This window comes from Mirounga leonina, unplaced genomic scaffold, assembly GCF_011800145.1.
Source record: "Mirounga leonina isolate KUSES-001 unplaced genomic scaffold, KU_Mleo_1.0 Mir_507, whole genome shotgun sequence".
NCBI classification, from domain to species: domain Eukaryota; kingdom Metazoa; phylum Chordata; class Mammalia; order Carnivora; family Phocidae; genus Mirounga; species Mirounga leonina.
In genome coordinates this window covers 5,865,277-5,888,315 of record NW_023270789.1, presented here as the reverse complement: position 1 = coordinate 5,888,315, position 23,039 = coordinate 5,865,277, and the positions used below count along the sequence as shown (strand labels likewise).

At 36.0% G+C, this 23,039-nt stretch overlaps 1 protein-coding gene across 14 annotated transcripts in view; it reads right to left on the bottom strand.

The window, feature by feature from the left end:
• PHTF1 (putative homeodomain transcription factor 1) overlaps nucleotides 1–23,039 on the bottom strand; it is a 66,614-nt gene that overhangs the window by 35,140 nt on the left and 8,435 nt on the right. For 9 of the 14 annotated variants that reach the window (XR_004676486.1, XR_004676485.1, XM_034990267.1 and 6 more), the window contains 7 exons: nucleotides 22,815–22,960; nucleotides 10,263–10,332; nucleotides 9,634–9,792; nucleotides 4,463–4,619; nucleotides 2,915–3,049; nucleotides 1,104–1,263; nucleotides 43–216 (listed from right to left, as the gene is read on the bottom strand). Coding sequence is in view for 12 of the 14 variants with exons in the window: in XM_034990267.1 (XP_034846158.1) it covers nucleotides 43–216; nucleotides 1,104–1,263; nucleotides 2,915–3,049; nucleotides 4,463–4,619; nucleotides 9,634–9,792; nucleotides 10,263–10,332; nucleotides 22,815–22,949 (990 nt within the window). In the remaining 2 variants the exon portion in view is untranslated. Of the gene's footprint in view, nucleotides 1–42; nucleotides 217–1,103; nucleotides 1,264–2,914; nucleotides 3,050–4,462; nucleotides 4,620–9,633; nucleotides 9,793–10,262; nucleotides 10,333–21,362; nucleotides 21,386–22,414; nucleotides 22,521–22,814; nucleotides 22,961–23,039 lie in introns of those variants that run through there. The other 5 variants (XM_034990269.1, XM_034990270.1, XM_034990272.1 and 2 more) reach the window with 4 other exon arrangements.

Genomic DNA, 23,039 nt, shown 5'->3' with positions numbered 1-23,039 from the left:
ATTTAGGAGTTAATGCTGATACTTTCACAAACGAAAAATTACCTGAGTGTTTAGGTGCCTGGTAAGTATTGATTTTCTATTCTTAACTTCACAGCCGTTGTCACTTGAGGCCCCTTCCACACTCCTGCGCAACATCATCATCTGCGTCCGGGCTTCACCGTCCTCCTCACTAGACAGATCATCTGAAATCCCATTACCCAGATGCCTGAAAGCCTCCTACAAAGAGAACAGCAATTTCTTCACAGGGGACAGCCCAAAATACTCTAGTAAGCTGCACATGTGAAAACAAAAAAAGCATGTAAAAACGAAGAAATGATGAAAGGAAACCAAAACCGAACAAGCCTATATATTACTTGGGTCTCAATGAAGAAAAAGAGTGAACTCTCTTGGAACTTAACAGGCTCCCGGACGTATTACGAAGCGGTTAGAAGCACAGGCCTGCATCTGGGTCCCGGTCCTTCCACTTACTAACGATGTAAGCGGAGGCAAGTAACTAGCCTGAGGCTCCATTTCCTCATCTGAACAGTGATGGTAATAAAAGCACCTCTCTCACAGAGCTGTGGGGACAATTAGACGACTTACTACGTGTAAACAGTGCCTGGTTGCAGTTATGGCGCAAGAATATTAGCTAGTTTTGTAACGACTCAACACCACAGCCTAACAAATGAGAAAATATTTCAAGACTATACAATGGAAGTGTAGTTTTAGAAACAGAACATCTCTGCGACACCTAGAAAATAGTTTCCCAAACCTCTATCATATATATTCTCAACTGCATCTCTGGAATACGACACAGCGGCCTCAACACTGATCTGTTGATGAAACCTACCAGCCTACTGCTAAAGGCTGGATCACTAGCTGATGAAATAACAAGCTCTAGTCCTAGAAATTAAAAGACTGAACTATACCCTTCATGTGCTCTTCTCCTTTTGGTGTCCTGTGGTTTTACATTTCACTTATTTGTTAACAAGACAAATTACACAAACCTATTAGTATCTATTTGATATCTCTAGCAGAGTCTAAGAATAGCAAAATTTTACACAGGAAAGAAAAGATTTTGTTATATATAAATATATGTACATATATAATCATCTAAATCTTACCCTGTGGCACTTATCTCCATCTGAAAATTTTGCTTTCTCTCTTGTTTGCCACATTCTAATCTCTGGTCGACACTGTTTCTTCTTAATGATAGGATGCAGACAGCTTGAGTCATTGTCAGTTTCAGTCCCTTTGTTACATATCAATTTTACTCTTTTAATCCTAATTTTAAAAAAGAAAAAAATAAAGATTACTAGCTTGTTTTCTGAAAGTACTATCTTTCATGAAATCATTTGCTTTTGAAGAATTCAAGTTGATCCTTGAACAACACGGGTTTGAACTGCAGGTTCCACTTATTCGTGGATCTTTTCAAAAAATATAGTACAGCATTATAAATGTATTTCCTCTTCCCGATGATTTTCTCAATCACATTCCTTTTCCTCTAGCTCACTTTATTGTAAGAATACAGTACATAATACATATAACATACAAAATATGTGTTTATCAACTATTCACGTTACTAGTAAGGCTTCCAGTCAACAGGCACCCCTAGCCCCTGTGCTCAAGGGTCAACTGTATGTTATTCTGGAAATCAAGAAAATTCAGAAGCCACATTTTTCAGGCTTCTAGCTTGCCTGAGGGTATAGGAAGCCAGAATACAGGTATCTCTAGTCTCCAATTAATATTGAGAGCAAGCCTCTTCTTTTCAGTTTTGCAAGGAAGTGGTTTAGTCTTCACTCTCCCTCTCAAACATGGTACCAATGCCTACCTCACATCCCCTGTTTATGCCACTCACAGAAACGTCTTCCCTCTTCTGTCCTTCAAAGACCAGCAATTCTTGCCTCCTTCATGACTCCTGCTGACTACTTCCCCCCTGAATAATCACTCCGTCTGCTGAACTGCATGGCCTTTAGTCAGCAGGTAACCACTTACGATATTTTTCCATTGCTGGCATTGCATCTGATTAGACAGTAAAATCACTGAGAACAGGGCTGCCTGGTATGCAGCACAACGTTCAGCACAAAGGACCCAAACTAAAGAGTGTAACCTGGCTTTAGAACAGCATGTGAATATGCAGGCATCCCCCACTTGTCAAAAGTTTGCAAAAGCAAAATAAAAGTTTGCTTTTATGAAAGACCTACATTAGGACCGGTGTTTGTTAACCGGAAGAACTCTGCAGAGGATTTCTGCTTTCACGAGAAAAGCTGGAGAGTAAACTAGCAATCGGCATTTGTTTTGCAGCAAGTGGTGACAGAAGCAGGGCGCCCGCCAGCAGCCAGGGCGGCCTCCTGGACTTCCTTCGGGCCGGGAGCTACACTCAGCATCTCGGCATCAAGCCACGCCCCCAGAGCTTTCAACTGCAGCTGTGAGCATCTGTGCTGTGTCTCAATTTCTTTTGTGCATCCGTTAGCAAGATGCATCCTAAAGTATCAGAAAAGCCTAAGCGAGGCTATTTTTTGGATCTGAGAAGGCTCAAAAATGTTTCCATGTAAATTCATGGTAATTGCTTCTTCACTTTATTCCATTTCAGCCTACGAAAGGTTTCATAGGAACACTCGACTTTTGGAAAGTGGGGGAAACATGTACTTCATCTTCAAAAAAGGAGTGGCAAAAGCACTTTATTTTTGATGTGAATATAAAAGCAAGTAAACAGGGGCGCCTGGGTGGCTCAGTTGGTTAAGCGACTGCCTTCGGCTCAGGTCATGATCCTGGAGTCCCTGGATCGAGTCCCGCATCGGGCTCCCTGCTCAGCAGGGAGTCTGCTTCTCCCTCTGACCCTTCTGTCTCTCATTCTCTCTGTCTCAAATAAATAAATAAAATCTTAAAAAAAAAAAAAAAAAGCAAGTAAACATTCCAGTGTGAGACTTCCCACCTGTTGCCAAAGAGGGTCTCCCAAAAACTGCCAATAAGGGGAAGAGACTCCAAAGTTTCTACTCCTCTGACTTTATCAGAGGAGTTACTTCCATTTTCTCGGCTCCCATCGCCATTGACAGTTTTCCGTAATTTTCTACCAAAAAAAAAAAAATTGAACAACTTCAGATTATTCAAGAACTTTTATATTTCTGCCCTAAATATCCCTACAGAAAATGATACCAATGGGTTACAATGTGAAATGAAGTATAGTGAATTTCATATAATGAGGGTAAATCGTGCAATAATGTTTCTGACTGAAGGGCAAAATTGGATTCCAAACCAAAGTCCTATGCTATCATTTTGTTCAATATTTAAAGAAATGGAACTGATATTCTGAGTATGACTGAGAGTCTTTTCGGGAACACTCAACACCACTAGCAGAAGGAACAATTCCTTTAAATATGAATGGCAGAAATCTATGCATTGGACACACTTTATCAGGGAACACAAAATAACAGCAACTGATCACTTTGATTGATACCTGAAGCAGTTAAAAGATTCATCCTATAAATCACAACGGGATACATGTGATTTCCTTAGAAGTCATTCAATTAATTGAACAGAATTTTCAAGAAATCCTTTTTTTTTTGAAAAAAAGTCTCGAAAATAACATTAAAAAATAAGAATAAATATGTTGAAGTTCATCGCACCAAATGAAAAAAAAATCTTCTTTAGTAACTGTTTAGGGGAACAAACATCTACAGATATTCTGAGGAATGATAATGTAACTTTTGGAAGGTAATATACCTACATTTACCTTAAAAAAAAAAAAAAAAAAACCTTTAACAGTTCCAAAATCACACATAGCACATAACCAATAAAACATGAAGTGAATTCAATGTGTAGAAATATCAGATTCATCTCTATTAAAAGCTCAGAGTACTTGGAAATCCATCTTTATTATGTACCATTGAAAAAAGGTAAAAATTTTAGTAGCACTAACCTAATGTACTAACATCCTTCTTTACACAGTGAATTTTCACCAAATTTTGATTGAGACTATATTTTGAAGAATGTGTTTTCAACATCACTATTTAAGGTAAATTTTAATAAAGTACAATATAGTGTCAGATTTTTCCTCTTAAACAACTGTACTGAATGACAAAATCCCAGCTGGGATTAAAAGGTCATGACAATGTTTCCTGTCATCGGGAAGAAAAGTGAAAGCCAAAAAATAATTTAAAAGACATGCAAGGGCGCCTGGGTAGCTCAGTTGGTTAAGCAACTGCCTTCGGCTCAGGTCATGATCCTGGAGTCCCTGGATCGAGTCCCGCATCGGGCTCCCTGCTCGGCAGGGAGTCTGCTTCTCCCTCTGATCCTCCCCCTCTCATGCTCTCTGTCTCCCATTCTCTCTCTCAGATAAATAAATAAAAAATCTTTAAAAAAAAAAAAATAAAAGACATGCAAAACAGGAAGATTTTGTTATTGATTTCATCAAAGATTCTGTAAGCGTGTACAATGCCTCTCCCAAAAAATACACGACTACAAATGTAATTTCTCATCTTACCTTCTTCTCCGATTTCCATTGTTTCCCGATGGCCTTGTTATCTGAGTGGAAACAATTTGACAGTGGACAGTTCCCATGAGTAACATAAGGCACAAGGGTCCAAGGACTTCACTTACATTCACAATAGGCATCATAAAATATAACACGAGTGCTATAACTGAAAAGAAGAGGTTTCAAAATGTAAAACATAAAGGCTTGTCTGTATATCTAATCCTAGCAACTGCACAGACTATTGCTACAAAAATCTATAGATTTAAAAAGTACCAGGTAAAAGCACGTAATTTTCTACAGTGCAATCCACCCGTACATCAGTTGAGTGAAAACTGAAGCCTCAGGCCACAGAGCAAGAGAAGAATAATGTGTTTGAAGGATTTGCTTTCCTGGCAGTATAATAATCTAGATATTTCAAAAGGCTCTCCACCACAAAACAGCTAGATGCTGTATGATACACACTAGGAAGAGTTGTTCCACCCAGAGGAACGGTATTTTCGAAGGCCCACACTTGCACCAACAGCAATTAGCAAAGCTGGGATTTGAACCCAGGTGACTGGGCTCCAGAGTCCTTACTCTTAACTACTATACTATACTGCCTCTTCATATATGCATATGAACTGTCCAAAGAAATCAGTGGTGAAAGACACAGAAAAACAACAAAAACGACATCCAAAAAAATCCACATACAATTTCTTTCGGACTTTAACATAAAGATAATTCTTGGGATATATAAACTATTCCTATATGGAGAAAAAGCTAGCAAATTCATTTCAGGCCCTAACACCCTATCACCCAAATATAACGATGACAGCACCCAAACAATAAACCACAGACCTTGCGGCCTTGTGAACGTAGATACAAATTTCCTACTGAAAGGCAGGCACTGTGAATGAAGGGATTTTTGTCGATTTGGCTCACTGCTATAGCTAGATCAGTAAGTAGCACATAATGGATACTTAATATTTGTTGAATGAGCAACTAAAATACTATCAACATAAATTTGAGTAATTCACCAAGAGCATGCAGGGTTTATGCTGGAAGGAAAAATTGATCTCAGAGCCCTGATAGAACAATACATGTATAGACATGGTAGGCACTTACATATTTGTTGACTGAAATGATTTAATCTAATAATTTAATAACATGTAATTTGGGTCACATATATACAAATTATCTCAACTGACAACTGCATAAAAGGCCTTTGTCCCTGATTCCTGGGAGGTGACCTCTACATCCTTGGAATTTCTCAAGTGATGGAAGGTATTCACAGCGGGCCCCTCGGACCAAACCTGATAGTTTATGCCAATGAGGTGACTACGGATGTGATTAGAGGGTTGAGGCTTTGAGCCAGTGTATCAGCCTGACCTCTGGGATAGAGTGGGGAGGAGGGCTGAAGACTTTGAGTTGGCTCCTTGGTCAATGACCAAGGATACCGAAGCTTGGGTGAGCCTCCCTGATTGGCAAGAGTCTGTTAGTATTGCTACTCATCATGGCAGAAAGGGGACCATATCCCTATGGATAATGAAAACTTCCTGTTTGGAATCCTCCCAAACTATGCATCTCTTCTAATTCATATAATAAAACTTTTAGTATAATAAAACTGTAATTGTAAGTATAGCACTTTCCTGAATTCTGGGAGTCATTCTAGTGAATTATTGAAGGAATCAGTAGGGGACCTTCAAAACTGTAGCCAGTGGGTCAGAAGTAAAGGTAACCCTGGGGACTCCCAAAGTGAGGCTGGTGTCTGAAGTAAGGAGAGTCTTATGAAGGGCTATACCTTTAACCTGTGAGTTTGGCCAACTCCTATAGTGAAAAAGCATTCCATAAAAAAAATCAACGTTTGTTCCTGATTTATAATTAATCTTAAATGGCAATCTCTTCTAAAATACTAGGAATATAAAAATATGTCCCTAATATAGTAAAGAAGAAATCAACACACATCATACTAAGGAAGACACTCTGAATCAGGAACAAAAGGGTGATCAGTCTTACTGTTCTTACTTAATGCTGCTCCGAAAATGTTGACTAATTCAATAATAGTAAATGAAATGTATGAAAATGGAGGAGACCAGATTTTCATTATTTGCCAACCCACGTGGTTGTATAATTAGAAAATGAGAGAGAAGCACTGAAAAACTATTAAAATTAATGAGGGTTTAATAAAGTGGTTGGTTATAACAATTTTAAACATAAACTAGTAGCTTTCAAATGTAATAGCACTAAACCAGCTGAAATTTATACAACAAAAACAATGTCATACCTGCAGGAGCAACAACAAAAATAAAAACAAATATTTTACTTTAATGTGGAAGCACCAAAGTGTCCATTGATGGATGAATATATAAACAAAATAGGGGACATACATATATAATGGATTCTTACTCACCACTAAAAAGGAAGGAAATGCACATGCTGGATATGGATGAACCTTAAAAACATGAGGCTAAGTGCCATAGGCCAGGCTCAAAAGGACAAATACTGCATGGTTCCAGTTACATGATGTATCCAGAGTTGTCAACTTCACAGAGAAAGTAAATAGAATGGTTGCCAGGGGCCTGAGCTTGGTGGGGGAATTGGGGAACCAGGCAATTACTGTTTTATAGGTACAGAGTTTCAGTTGGGAAAGATGAAGAAAGTTCTGGAGATGGATGGTAGTGATGGTTGCACAGCCATGTAAGTGGGCTTAATGCCATCGACTGTATACTTAAGAATGGCGAAGGTGGTAAATTATACGTTATATGTATTTTACCACAATAAAAAAATTTGAGTTTAACTTTAAGAAGATCTAAGCAGGCCTCATAAGAAATAAAAATCCTACAAAGCTTTACTGAGAGATATAACAGAAGACTTGATTAGAAGGTGAGATATATCAATTTTCTTCCCATTCCCCCCAAATATATCTATATCTTCATGGGAAGGGGGGGATTACAGTCTAATTCCAAATTATTTCTTTGTTTTGACTAGGATAAAATAATTCTAAATTATTTTGAAAAAAATAAGCAAATTAAAACACCTAAGAAAATGCTGGAAAAGCAAGATACTAGAGGAATACTTCTGCTCAATGCTACCACATATTAAACAACTATAGTAATTAAAGAAATGTGGTGCAGATATGAGAATAACAAGACAAACTGATGGTGCAGAATATGTGTTTGGAAATAGACCATGGTGTATATGAAAATTTAATGTATATAATTTAACATATCTCAACAAGAAAGAAATTCTTCAGTAACGAACATGTGGAAAAATATTTAACTTCACCTTTATAAGCTACAAAAAAAATGCAGACTAAATGAGCAAAACACCATTTTTTGTATATCCAATTAGGTAACCATCTTTAAAATTATAATAGTGCTGGTCAGACTGTGGTAAAACAGGCACTCTCATCCACTACTTTCCAAAAGAAGTGTGCCACTCGCAATTTCACTTTATGTTCTAAAAGCCTTAAAATGTTTATATTCTTTGATCTCTTAATTCAATTTCAGAGAATTCTAAGGAAATAAGATAAAATATGGAAAATTTTGTTTATGATGGCATTATTAATAGGAAAAAAAAAAAACCAGGAACAATCTAAATGCTTACAATATGGGAACAGTTATATAAATTATGGTACTTTTATATAATGGAATATTAAGTAGCTATAAAAAGTATTTATGGTAAGAGACTCACACAGACATGAAAATGATTATTTTAAATGTTGGTGTATCCATATGATGGAATATTATGCAGCCATTAAAATGACAGCCATTTCATTACAATTAAATAAAACTAAAAATTCAGTTCCTTACTCACACCAGTCACATTACAAGTCCTCAACAGCCACATAGGACTGGGTAGTACAGACACAGAACATTTCTATCATCATAGAAATTCTATTGGACAGCACTGTCACAACTTTAGAAAATTAAACTTATAGATTTGTAAATTCATACATTTATCTTTCCCTCTATAACTTTATTAAACAACTCAAAAAAACCCCAGCACAGATAAAAGAAAACAAAAATCACCCCAAATCCTTCCACCCTAACCCAACCTTCACCTACTCTGTTCTAATACATGTCTTTTTGTTCAGGTATAACCAGAGTGCATACGTGGTCCCATTTCGAAAAGTATTCCTGGTAGGCAGTGGCCATATAGTGGTATAGAGAATGTGCTGGACTCCTGCACATAGTGAGAAGAGAAAAGCCAACATCAGGTAGTTGGGTAATGCAGAAATTAAAATAGATTCCTGGGGAACAGTAGGACTATTTAGAAAGTATAGATAGGGATGGCCTCTCAGTGAAAGTTCCATCTGAGCTCAGATCCTAAAGATGAGAAAAAAGACAGCCATGTGAAAAGCCTTAAGATTGTTTCAAACAGAAGGAAGAGCTCAGTGCAAAGACAGAAAAAGGCCATGATGCCCCCAGCGAGCAAGGAATAGGGCACGGCCTCTGAGAGGCCAGCAGGGAAGAGATCATGGAGGGCCCTGCAGGCTGCAGTGAGGAGTCTGGATTTCACTCCAAGGCCAATGAGAAGTCTCTCAAGGGTTTTAAGCAGGAAAATGACATGATATGGATTCTACTGTAAAAGATTTCTCTAACTGGTGTGAAAAGAATAGATGGTAGAAAGGAGGCTCAGAGTAGACATTATTCCAGTGGTCTAGGCAAAGCAACGCTGGTGTGGTAGACCATGGGGGAAAAAAAAAAAATCCAGAGTGCCATGTTGGATATGATAGGTTCAAGATCCCTTTTAAATCTCTATACATAAATGCCTGAAAGCAGGCAGTTAGATTTACAAGTCTGCAGTTCAGCAGAGATCTGGCCTGAAGATAAAAATTTGAGAATCACCAGTTTATCAGCTATATTTAAACAATGGGGTTTGATGAGAGTACCTAGAGAAGAGAATCCAGGGTCCAACCTTGAGGTAATCCAATATTCAAAGGTCACACAGAACAAAGATTGAAAAGACCTGGCCAGTGAGACAGGTGGAGAGAAATTCAAGAAAGATGAGTTAGACAACTGTGTTTGCCTCTGTGAGCAAATAAATCTAAGATGATCTCCAAATGGTGTATATCCTTTCATTTCTTTGCACTTTAAACTCTCAAATGAATGGGTAAATGTAAGGACAGTAAAGTCTGCATTATCTAATAGCAAAAGCAGCAAAGAGAAACGGTTACAGTATTCCACCCCTCTCATTACCTTGCATGAGGTAAAGTAGTAGCAGCCAAACAAAGATTCTTAAAGAGGTAACCTGAATCCACCAACTGCTGAACAATGGAAACAACACAACTCGAACAAGCCCCTTCCGAGTCAGAGATGTCCATGGAATTTCAGGTTTGGCTTTGGCAAATGTTGAGCCTTTAAATATACAATAAAACAAAACATCAAACATTTACATACACTATACTAATGCCTACTTGTAACACTGTATTAAAAACAGCTGAGAGCAAAAATCACCATACAACCTGTTTGGTTAAAAAGAATCCTCTTAGATATTCATTAAATACAGTAACTTCTTGCCTCAATCACTAAGACAGGAGCTCAAAATAAGTCAGGCTGACTCGAATGTTATACAATATATTTTTCTCAATTACCCAACAGCAGTTTCCAAGTTCATCCCTCTTTCACCCTAATGTGATTTATATAACTACAAAGAAGCAAAGCAAAGGGAAAAAAAAATCCCAAGGCCTGAATGATGAAGGAAGAATATTCCTTTTGGAAATTAAAGTACACCGTCATATAGGGACGATATCTAAAAAAGAATCTCTAGCACCACTATGAAATAATATAATAAAATACATAAGAAACAAACCAACTTTACAACTCACCTCTAATTAAGTCAACGTCGATCAAGTCTGGTTTTATGTGACCCATCTTTTTTGGTTTGTTTTTGAAGCCCTAGGATAAGACAAAACAAAACCAGAGATAAGGGTAAAAAGCCCTTTTAAATACAAAAGGTAAACTTACATTTCTTTTTTTCTGTATCTGACTCCCTTTTACTGGGGACACTTTAATCCTAATGTTCCTTAAAATAACTTATCATTAATGTTTTAGTTTGTAGTTTACCAAGTAATGCAGGAATATATGTTTATCGCTTTTTAAAATGATCCAACAATGCCAAAGGATCAGGAAGTACAAAATAATAGTCCCTTCATTCCCTCTCCTCTCCTCCTGGTTTCAGTGATTAAAAACAAATAACTTTCATCTTTTTTTTTTTAAAACCGGTTCTCTTGGTATTTACTTCCATACTTTTTTTTTTTTTTTTTTTAAGTAAACTCCACATGCAGCACGGAACCCAACATAGGGGTTAAACTCACAACCCTGAAGACTTGAACTGAGATCAAGAGTCAGGTGCTTAACCGACTGAGCCACCCAGGTGCCCCTACTTCTATACTTCTAAATAATGTTTATACTGCCATTTTTTCATTTATTGATTTTAGAAATAATCCACTGACTCCTAATATAGCATATGAGAATTTAGCTCTCTTACACAACTAATCCCCACATCCTAACTTCCACCCCCAAAACATAAATCCTTAAAAGTTATATTAATTTTTGATAAATCAGTAATTAGTATTTATGATATGATCACTATTAAATATTGTTCCCTGTAAGCCATATTTTATATTCTAATTTACTCTACAGAGTCAGCTAAAACATCATTTTCCAAATACTCAAATGCCAGAAAATTAATCGAAGTCTTTTTTTCTTGAAAAAAAAAAAAAATTCCTGGAAATGCCCTTCCCAGAAACTTCTATCTTCCTGCTGCAATCAGACTGGTTGCTCTCAGGGCCGGCTGCACAGCTAGCTCTTTATGCAAGACTTCTCACTATCACCCTGACAACTCCCTTCACCTCTGTGGTGAATCTCTAGCTCTTACATCCCATGTCTCTGGAGTGCATCCTTCAGAAGCTTCCTGAGAAAGGGGTCACAGAAGATATCTTTTTTAAGCCTCGCATGTCTGAAAATGAATTCATTTTACCCTTATGCTAATAAAAGGTTACACTAGAGTGTAGAATTCTAAGTTGTTAATAATTTTCCTTCAGGAATTATGACATTGTTCTACTGTTTTCTAGCTTCCAATGTTGCTGTAACAAACTCTAGTGCCTTTCTGATTCCTGATCCTTTGAATGTCAATTGTTCCTTTCCTTTGAATCTTCAGTTTATTCATGGTGTTCAGAAATTTGATAATGATATGCCTTGATATGAGTCTTTTACATCTCTTGTGCTGAGAATCCCTTCTATGTGGCTTTAGGGAAGTTTTCTTATCATTTATTTTTATATTTCTTCCCTTCTCAGACTTAACTTTCCTATTTTCTTTTTTTGTTTTTTGGGGTTTTTTTAAATTTAATTTTATTATGTTATATTAATCACCATACATTACATCATTAATTTTTGATGTAGTGTTCCATGATTCATTGTTTGGACATAACACCCAGTGCTCCATGCAGAACGTGCCCTCTTTAATACCCATCACCAGGCTAACCCATCCTCCCACCCCCCTCCCCTCTAGAACCCTCATTTTGTTTCTCAGAGTCCATAGTCTCTCATGGTTCGTCTCCCCCTCTGATTCCCCCCCCCTTCATTTTTCCCTTCCTGCTATCTTTTTTTTTTTTTATCATATAATGTATTATTTGTTTCAGAGGTACAGGTCTGTGATTCAACAGTCTTACACAATTCACAGCGCTCACCATAGCACATACCCTCCGCAATGTCTATCACCCAGCCACCCCATCCCTCCCACCCCCCACCACTCCAGCAACCCTCAGTTTGTTAACTTTCCTATTTTCTACCTCTTTTGTCTTTTTGACCTGCTTTCTGGAAATTTCCTCAAGTTCTATTGAATTTTTCATTTTGCCTCTTTGAGTTCATTTCTTTCTGTTCTTTTTATTTTGGAGGATTTATTCAAATACCTAGTATCACTGGCTTTCTTTATATATTAGAATGAAGCACTGAAAACCTGATGGACTCAATATTCTACTTCAAGGTACATATCCAAGACAAATGTGTATGTATTTCACTAAATAATGTGTACAAAATGTTCATAGAAGAGTAATTTCTAAGAGCTCCAGACTGGAAACTACCCAGCGACAATAACTGGATATTGCCCATCAACAGTAGAATGCATAAATAGTTGTGGTGTTGTACTGAATAAAATACAATTATGCAACATGAATGAATCTCACAAACATAAAACTGAAAAAAAAATTAGACTCAAATGTGTATATATTGTATAATTTCATTTATATAAAGTTCAAAAAGGCAAAACTAATCCACAGCACTAGTAGTCAGGATACTGGTCTACCTCTGTTGGTAGTAGTGACTGGAAGAGTATGGAAGGGAAGCTTCTATGGTACTGCTAATTATCTATCTCTTGATCTTAATGCTGGTTACATGGTTACATTCAGTTTGAGAAAATTTCCCAACCTTTACACTTAAAATTTTGTTATATATGCATGTGTATAAGTATATCCATATTTACTGAACATGTTTTACTTCAACAGAAAACTTATTGGAAGCTCTATGTATATGAGCATAGTTTATAGACTTGGGATTTCACTGCAGAGTAATCAACCAGCTTAAGGGAATCACCAAATGTCAATATCTGGAGGCATTTTTTGTGGGGTCATTCAAGGCTCTTCAAAGAATATTCCAGTATTCTCCTTGGTTGAAGGTTAGGAAGGCTAAAGATTTCTGTGGTGGAAGTTTTGAGATTAAACCAAGGGGCTCACAATTCTGCTTTTAGTATCGTGATTCTTGCCTGCCCTTCAGTGTCCACAGACTGTTCTCCAATGAATTTTCTAAGAAATATCACCAGTCTCCTTCATAAGGGCATTGTTGCCCATCTTTAAGGGATTGATGAGAAGACAAAAGGTCCAATCTCTACGTATACGAAGTTATTCAATCCCCCATTTAACTGCCTCACATGAAACCTGGTGCATTCAAGTCCTAAGCCTCTCTGGGGAGCTCTGCAGGTCAACTGGCATTTTCCCCTGCTCTCCTAGCACTCTCTTCCATTCATTTTTCATCTTCCAAATATATGTTGATTCCTTATCTACTGAGATCTTCCTCCTCAATCTTTTTCCTTGACTTTGTGGATGTATTCATTTTATACAACCCCTTTATGGATTCCTTTCGTGTAATTTAGTGGTAACCCAGAAAGGAGAGATTATAAATTTAGTGTGTGGCCAATCTACCACATTTAACCAAAAATCTAGTCATAAATTTTTTTTTCAGGGCATGAACAAAGAATCCTTTCAGGGCCTTTGTCTTCTACCACCTCAAATTAAAAGTAAGTTTGTGAATTATCTTTTGTGTTTCAAACTCCTGGTTTGACTAACAGTTTTGTTTCAATACTATTAATAAATAAAACTTTTAAAAGATGAATTTTAATTTTATATTCAACATGTGTAAATGCTAATCCAGCCTTTAAAATTAGGTATTTAAGCATTAAAATTAAAGTAAAAATTAAAGGTTACAGCCATTTCAGACATTGAGCCAGTATTGATCTTTAGTTCTGTTTAACTAATCAGATTTGGCCAAACAATTTCTCTTGTGGATCCTATGTTTCTATCCATTTCAACTACAAACTATAGATTTTAGAGGAGAATGTTCTAAAACCCTACATGTAATAAAATTAAATCTAAGGAGGAATCAAAATTTGAAAGTTAGACATTTCAGAGAAAAAAATAATCCTTTGGAACACACGTACACTAAATTTTGAAATATGCATAATATCCATGGGAATAACAATTATCTTGGCTACATACAAAATCAGAAATTAAAATTGTAAAAGTAAAAATATCAATGTATTATTTTCTAACAGACAAAGATCTTGTGGACCTTTATTTCCTTCAGACAAATACCCAGAAATGGGACAGCTGGATCAGATCATAGTTCTATTTTTTTTTGAAAAGCTTCCATACTGTTTTCCATAATGGTTATTCCAGTTTACATTCCCACCATCAGTATATAAAAGTTCTCTTTTCTCTACATCCTCACCAACACTTACTATCTTCTGACTTTCTGATAAGAGTCAAACGGTCCTGACAGGTGTGAGGGGATATCTCACTATGGTTTTGATTTACATTTCCCTGATTATTAGTGATGTTAAACACCTTTTTCATATACCCATTGGGTATATCTTCTTTGGAAAAATGTCTGGTCAGGTCCTTTGTCCACTTTTAATTGGATTACTTGTTTTTAACTATTGAGGTGTAAGAGTTCCTTATGTATTTTGAATGTAAACCATTTATCAGATATATGGTTTACAAATATTTTCTCCCATTCCATAGGTTGCCTTTTCATTATTGCTTCCTTTGCCGTGCAAAACACTTTTTAGTTTGATGTAGTCTCACTTGTTAATTTTTGCTTTTGTTGTCTGTGCTTTTTTGTCAAATTCAAAAAACTCTTGGCCAATGAGCCCCTGGTTTCTTCTAGGACAATTTCAGGTCTTACACTTAAGTCTTTAATCCATCTGGAGTTGATTTTTATGTGTGGTGTAAAATAAAGGTCCAATATCATTCTTCTGCATGAGGATATCTATCCAGTTTTCCCAACATCATTTATTGAAGAGACTCTTTTTCCCATCATGCATTTTGGCACCTCTGCCAAAGATTAGTTGACTGTGTAAGCATGCGTGTATTTCTGGGGTCTCCATTTTGTCCCATTCGTCTATGTGTCTTTTATGACTGTATCATACTGCTTTGATTACTATAGCTTTGTAATATAATCTGAAATCAGGAAGTGTGATGCCTCCACCTTTGCTCTTCTTACTCAAGGCTGCTTTAGCTATTTGGAGTTCTTTGTAGTTCCATACGAATCTTAGGATTTTTTTTTTTTTTTTTTTTCATCTGTGAAAAATACCATTGGAATTTTGATAGACTGCTTTTAATCTCTAGATTACTTTGGGTAGTATGGACATTTAACAATAGTTCTTCCAATCAATGAACATAAGATATCTTTCCATTTTTTTGTGTCTTCAATTTCTTTCATCAATGTTTCATAGTTTTCAGTGTACAGATCTTTCACCTTTGTGGTTAAATTTGTTCCTAAATATTTTTTTTCTTTTTGATGCTATTGTAAATGCAATTGTTTACATACATTGTTAATGTATAAAAATTTTCATTTTCATTTTCATTTGTCTCAAGATTTTTTTTTCTCAAGGTATTTTTGATTTCCTCTTTGACCTATTGGTTGTTCAAGAGTATGTTGCTTAATTTCCACATATTTGTGAATTTTCCACTTTTCCTCCTGTTACTGATTTCTAGTTTAATACCACTGTGGTCAGAAAAGGTACCTGAAATAAATTCAATTTTCTTAAATTTGTTAAGACTTGTTTTATGATCTAACAAATGATCTATCCTGGAGATATTTCCATGGGTGCTTGAAAAGAATGTGTATTCTGCTGCTGTTGGATAGAATGTTCTTTATGTGTCTGTTAGTTCTATATGGCCTAAAGTATAGTTCAAGTCCAATGTTTCCTTAGGATTTTCTGTCTGGATGATCTATCCATTGTTGAAAGTGGGATACTGAAGCTCTCAATGATTACTGTATCATTGTCTATTTTTTCCCTTTAGGTCTGTTTATATTTGCTTTATATATTTGGGTACTCCTACATTGGATGCATAGATATTTACAAATGGCATATTCTCATTGTTTTCTTTCTTGTTCTGATAGTTTGTTTTTAGTATAGAGAAATGCAACAGATTTCTATATATTGATTTTGTATCCTGTGACTTTACTGAATTCATTTATTATCATTGTTTTTGGTGGAGTTATTTAGGGTTTTGTAAATAATATATGATGTCATCAGCAAAATGTAACAGTTTTACTTCTCCCTTTCTGATTTGAATGCCTTTTATTTCTTCTTCTTGCCTAATTGTTCTGGCTAGGACTTCCAATACTATGTTGAGTAAGAGTGAAAAATGGGCATCCTGTCTTGTTCCTGATCTTAGAGGAAAAGCTTTCAGCTCTTCACCACTACGAAGTTAGCTGTGGACTGGGAGATCTTGCCTTTTGTGACAAAATGGATGGACTTTGAGGGCATTATGCTAAGTGAAATAAGTCATACACAAAAAGACAAATAAAATATGATTTATCTTATATGTGGAACCTAAAAAAAATTAAAAACCCAAAACTAACAAGCCACACTTACAGATACACAAAAGAGATTGGTGGTTGCAAGAGCTGGGGGTGGGAGAAATGGGTGAACTGTGTTTTTCTATTAGTTTAAAGAAATTGAATAAAAATTAAAAGTAATAATAATAAGGAAACATTGGCCTCAAAAGACACATCAGATACAATGGACTTAACAGATATACACAGAACATTCCAACCACAAGCAACAGAATACACATTCTTTCTCAAGTGCACATAATAAATTCTCCAGGATAGATCATATTAGGCCACAAAACAAGTCTTAATAAATTTAAGAAGAATGAAATTATATCAAGCACTTTTCTGAACACAATGGTATGAAACTAGAAATCAATTACCAAAAAAAAAAAGGAAAATTCACAAATATGTGTAGATTAAACCACATGCTACTAAAAAAAAACAATGCGTCAAAGAAGAAGTCAAAGAGGAATTTAAAAATTTGAGAACAAATGAAAATACAACATACCAAAACTTATGAGATGAAACAAAAGCAGTTCTGAGAGTGAAGTTCATAGTGATAAATGCCTACATTAAGAAAGAACCCTAACAAATAAACAACACCTTAACTCTACAGCTCAAGAAACTAGAAAAGAGGAACAAATCCAGAGTTATAGAAGGAAATAGCAAAGATCAGAACAGAAAAAAAATGAAATAGAAACTAAAAAGATGACAACAGAGAAGATCAACAAACTAAGAGCTGGTTTCTTTAAAAGATAAACAAAATTGACAATCTTTAGCTACACTTACCAAGGGGGGGAAAAAAAGAGGACTCAAATAAACAGAATCAAAAATGAAAGAGGAAATGTTACAACTGACACCATAAAAACAAAGGATCATAAAAAAACTAATATGAACAATTATATGGCAACAAATTGGACAACCTAAAAGAAATGGATAAACTCCCAGAAACACAAAACCTCTCAAAACGGAGTCAGGAAGAAATAGAAAATTTGGACAGACTGATTAATAATAAGGAGATTGAATCAGTAATCAAAAACCTCCCAACGAAAACAAAATTCCCATACCAGATGGCTTCACTAGTGAATTCTACCTAACATTCAGAGAATTAATATCAATCCTTCTCAAACTCTTCCAAAAAACAGAAGAGGCAGGAATGCTTTCAAACTCATTTTATGAAGTCAGCATTACCATGATAGTAAAACCAGACCAGGACACTACAAGAAAAGTAAATTACAGGCCGATATCCCTAATGAATGTAGATAAAAAATTCTCAACAAAATGTTAGCAAACTGAATTCAACAATACATTAAAAGGATCACACACCTCAATCAAGTGGGATTTATTCCAGGGATGCAAGGATGGTTCAACATTCACAAATCAATCAATGTAATATGTTACATAACAAAATTAAGGATAAAAATCATATTGTCATCTCAATAGATGTAGAAAAAGCATTTGGCAAAATTCAACATCCATTTATGATACAAACTCTCAACAAACTGGGTATGGAGGGAATGAACATCAACATAATAAAGGCCATATATGGCAAGCTTCATTTTTTCATTCACTTGATTTTCTAAATATATATTACTAATTCACCTTGAAACTCCCTATAAGTGAGTTAACTCCCAAATTTGCACCCAATATACCCAAACACAACAAATACCAGTTTCTTTTTTTCCCCCTTGAAGATACCTATATCAGTTTTCTATCTTCCTCCTTCTTTCTGGTCTCATTGTTTTCCAGGCCTGATATATAAACTGTCATCCTTGGACATCTCTTAATTATCCTGGAATTCCCTTTATCTCACTCTGTGCTGGCTATCCTGTTTCCTGTACTATGAATTCCTTTTTTTGGTTTACTCATTCATTATAACACAGTATATGTTTTCCCATGCTTTCTGAGAGGGGACATGGGGGATATATTTTTTTGAAACTTTGAAAATCTGAATATATCTTCATGTGGTGCCTTATACTTGGCTAATAAACTTGGCATAAAAACTCCAACAGTATGGGGGTGAGGGAGCATCCAGTTTGTTGAACACATCCACACTAGGAGGGTGACATACCCCAACTCCACAGGAAAACAAGCTCCTATACTCTGGATCCTCCCAGACCTTGCCCTATGTATCTCTTCATCTAGCTGTTCATCTGTATCCATTATCATATCCTTTAATAAACTGGTAAATGTAAGTAAGTGTTTCTCTGAGTTCTGTAAGCCTCTCTAGCAAATTAATCAAACCTGAGAAAGGGGTCATGGGAACCTGATTTGTAGCCATGTTGGACAGAAGTTGTGGGTAACCTGGGGACCTACTACTTATGACTGGTATCCAAAGTGGGGTGGCAGCAGCCTTGTGGGACTGAGCCTTTAACTTGTGGTATGTGACACTATATTCAGGTAGATAGCATCAGAGTTGAGTTGAATTGTAGGATCCCCTGAGTGGTTTCAGAGAGAACTGCATGGTGTTGGGGAACGCTTCCACATGTTTGGTGACAGAAGCAAAGTGTCTGGTGTGAATAGTAAAAGAGACACAAGAGAAACACACAAGGTAGATCGAACCAAGTTTGCTTTTTAAGTTCTGAAATATGATAATGCTCCTTAGTATAGTTGCTAATCACTCAAAAGATCCTTTCATCAACAAAATAAAGGCCATACATGACAAACCCACAGCTAACATCATACTAACATCATACTCAGCAGTGAAAAGCCAAAAACTTTCCCGCTAAGATCAGGAACAAGACAAGGATGTCTCCTCTCACCACTTTTTTTCAACATAGTGCTGGAACTCCTAGCTGCAGCAATCAGACAAGAAAAAGAAAAAAAAGGCATCCAAATTGGTAAGGAAGAAGTAAAACTGTCCTTACTTGTAGATTACATGATACTATATATAGAAAACCTAAAGACTGCCCCCAAAAACTATTAGAATAAATGAATTCAGTAAAGTTGTAGGACACAAAATTAACAAATGTGGATCATTTCTCTATACCAATAACTACTAGCAGAAAGAGAAATTTAAAAACAATCTCGCTGATGTTTGCATCAAAAAGAATAAAACACACAGGAATAAATTTAACCAAGGAGGTGAAAGACCTATATTCAAGAACTTTAAGACACTGATTAAAGAAATTGAGGATGACGCAAATAAAAGATATACCATGGCTCATGGATTGGAAAAGTTAATATTGTTAAAATGTCCATAATACCCAAAGCAATCTACAGATTCGGTGCAATCCCTACCAAAATACCAATAGCATTTTTCACAGAACTAGAAAAAAATAATCCTAAAATTTGTATGAAGCCATGAAAGACCTCAAATAGCCTAAGCAATCTTGAGAAAGAAAAACAAAGCTGGAGGTATCAGAATATCAGATTTCCAACCATACCAAAGATCTATAGTCATCAAAACAGTATAGTTAGTACTGGCACAAAAATAGGCACATAGATCAATAAAACAGAATAGAGGACCCAGAAATAAACTCATGCTAGTATGGTCAATTAATCTACAACAAACAAAGCAAGAATACATAAGGAGGAAAAGTCAGTCTCCTCAATAAATGGTGTGGGAAAACTGGACAGCTACATACAAAAGAATGAAACTGGACCACTTTTTTAAACCACGTGCAAAAATAAACTCAAAATGGATTAAAGACCTAAATGTAAGACCTGAAACCGTAAAACTCCTAAAAGAAAACATAAGCAGTAAACTCTCAGACACTGGTCTTAGCAACATATTTATGGATATGTCTCCTCAGGCATGGACAACAAAAGCAAAAATAAACAAGTGGGACTACATCAAAATAAAAAGCTTTTGCACAGTGAAGGAAACCATTAGCAAAATGAAAAGGCAACTTACTGAATGGGAGACAATATTTGCAAACAATATGTTCAATAAGCAGATAATATCCAAAGTATATAAATAACTCATAGAACTCAACACCAAAAAAATAAATAATCCGATCTAAAAATGGGCAGAGGAACTGAAGAGACATTTTTCCAAAGAAGCATGCAGATGACCAAGAGACACATGAAAAAGTGCTCAACATTACTCATTATCAGGGAAATACAAATCAAAACCACAATGAGATATCACCTCACACCCGTCAGAATGGCTAGTATCAAAAAGACAAAAAATAACAAGTATTGGCAAAGTTGTGGAGAAAAGGGAACCCTCGTGCACTGTTGGTGTGAATGCACATTGGGAATGCACATTTCAGCCACTACAGAAAACAGTATGGAGGCTCCTCAAAAACTTAAGTTATAGAAATTCTATACAATCCAATACCCAATTCTACTTCTGGGTATCAGGTATATACCCAGAAAACAAAAACACTAATTCAGAAAGATATATGCACCCCTATGTTTACTGCAGTATTACTGACAGTAGCCAATATATAGAAGCAACCTAAGTTTCCAGTGATAGATGAATAAAGAAAGAAGATATGGGATATGCATACAATGGAATGTTAGCCATAAAAAAAAAATGAAATTTTGCCACTTATGACAGCATGGATGGACCTAGAGCTAAGTGAAAGAATTGAAAGACAAATACCACATGATTTCACTCATATGTGGAATCTAAAGAACAAAACAAAAAGACAAACTAAACAATAAACCACCTCATAAATACAGAGAACAAACTGGTGGTTGCCAGAGGAAAGGGGGGTTAGGATGGGCAAAATAGGTGAAGGGGATTAAGAGGTACAAAATTCCATTTATAAAATGAGTAAGTCATGGGGATGAAAGCACAGCATATACAGTCAAGAATATTGTAATAAACTTTTATGGTGACAGATGATAATTGCACTTACCATGTTGAGCATTTTGTAATGCATATAAATGTCAGATGGTTGTGTTATACACCTGTAACTAATATAAATCTTTGTTAAAATCTTTCCAATTTCAAAATGTGTATATTTCAGTTCTGGTAAATGTATTATTTATTTGATAATTTCTTCCCCTCCATGTATTTCCTTTTTCTGGAACACCTCTTAGCTGGTTGTTAGGCTTCCTTCATGAACTGTACTCACTTTTCTATTTTCTTTTTCCTTGTTCTTTTGTATGATTTTTTTAAGAAATGGCTGCAACTTTACCTTCCACTTTTCTACTAAATTTATTGGGTATTTTTGTTTTCTGGTTCTCTTACTTTTTCATCTCTAGTCCATTTTTTTTTTTTCTTTCCTTTTTTTTTTTTAAGTATCCAGTTCTTTACACATATTAACTATATCTTTAAAAATAGCATTCTTATGATTCCTTTGTCATTCCTTTATCTCCTTTTTCCTTAGGTTTCAAATATTTGATGATTTTCAACTATCCATTTACATTTAAAAGTGAGGCACTAACATGCTGAATGAGAGTTCAGTGTGCAATGGGTGAAATTTGTTAAGCAGCGGGCCTCATTGTAGAGGGGTAGCCAGCCATTTCATTTCCAGTATCCTTTGGTCTTTTTAGCTGGCCAGTTTCTGCAAGAAGCAATTCCAGTCTTCTGTTGGAGATCATAAACCTGGCCACCAGACTTTTACTTCATCTCCATTATTAGTACATTATTTCACCCCACTCTGTGTCTGGTATTCCAGAATCCAGCACTTCTCTGGCTCAGCCTCTCGAGACAGCAAGCTTCCATCCAACCCTCTGTCAGAGGAAGTGAGGGTAACTATGTGACCATGCAGAGTAAGGAAGAAGATCTGGGGATAGGTCTATTGCCCCTTATGAATGGCCCAAACAATCTTATTTTCAGTTCCACCTCATACCTGCAGATCTACCAGATGCATCTAATTCTTGTGTCTTTCAGAAATTAAATACAGGAGTTTTAAACAGAAAGGTCATTTGTTTTATATTGGCATTCCCTACAACAGACACTTACATTTTTACTCTCTTCACTTTCCAACTTTCAAAATTATGTTAATAGCTCTCATTTACGGTAGTCTTCTCTCCCATTCCTTTAATCCTTGTGGGCTAATACTTTTTTCCTATTTATTGTCATTTTAGAGGGGTTTCAAAAGAGATCAGATGGAGATTAAGGCACATATTCAAATCGTCATCTTCAATGAAGAGTCTCATCTGTCATGTACCCCACCCTCCAGCTTAAGAAATAAAACATTATAAATACAGTTGAAATCACCTTTGTGCTTATGATTAGCCCTTAAGACTTTTTCTAGGAATAAAAAAAATAATAAAATTTTCTAGGTATAAAATCATGTCATTTTCAAACACTGATATTTGTTATTCTAATATTAATTAGAAAAAAATTGAAAAAGTAGCACCTGGGTGGCACAGTCAGTTGAGCATCCAGCTCTTGGTTTCAGCTCAGGTTGTGATCTCAGGGTCATGAGATCAGGTCCAGCACTGGACTCAGCGCAGAGTCTCCTTGGGATTTTCTCTCCCTCTGCCCCTCCCATTTGTGCTCTCTCTAAAAAAAAATTTAAGAAAAATAGAAAGAAGGAAGGAAGGAAGGAAGGAAGGAAGGAAGGAAGGAAGGAAGGAAGGAA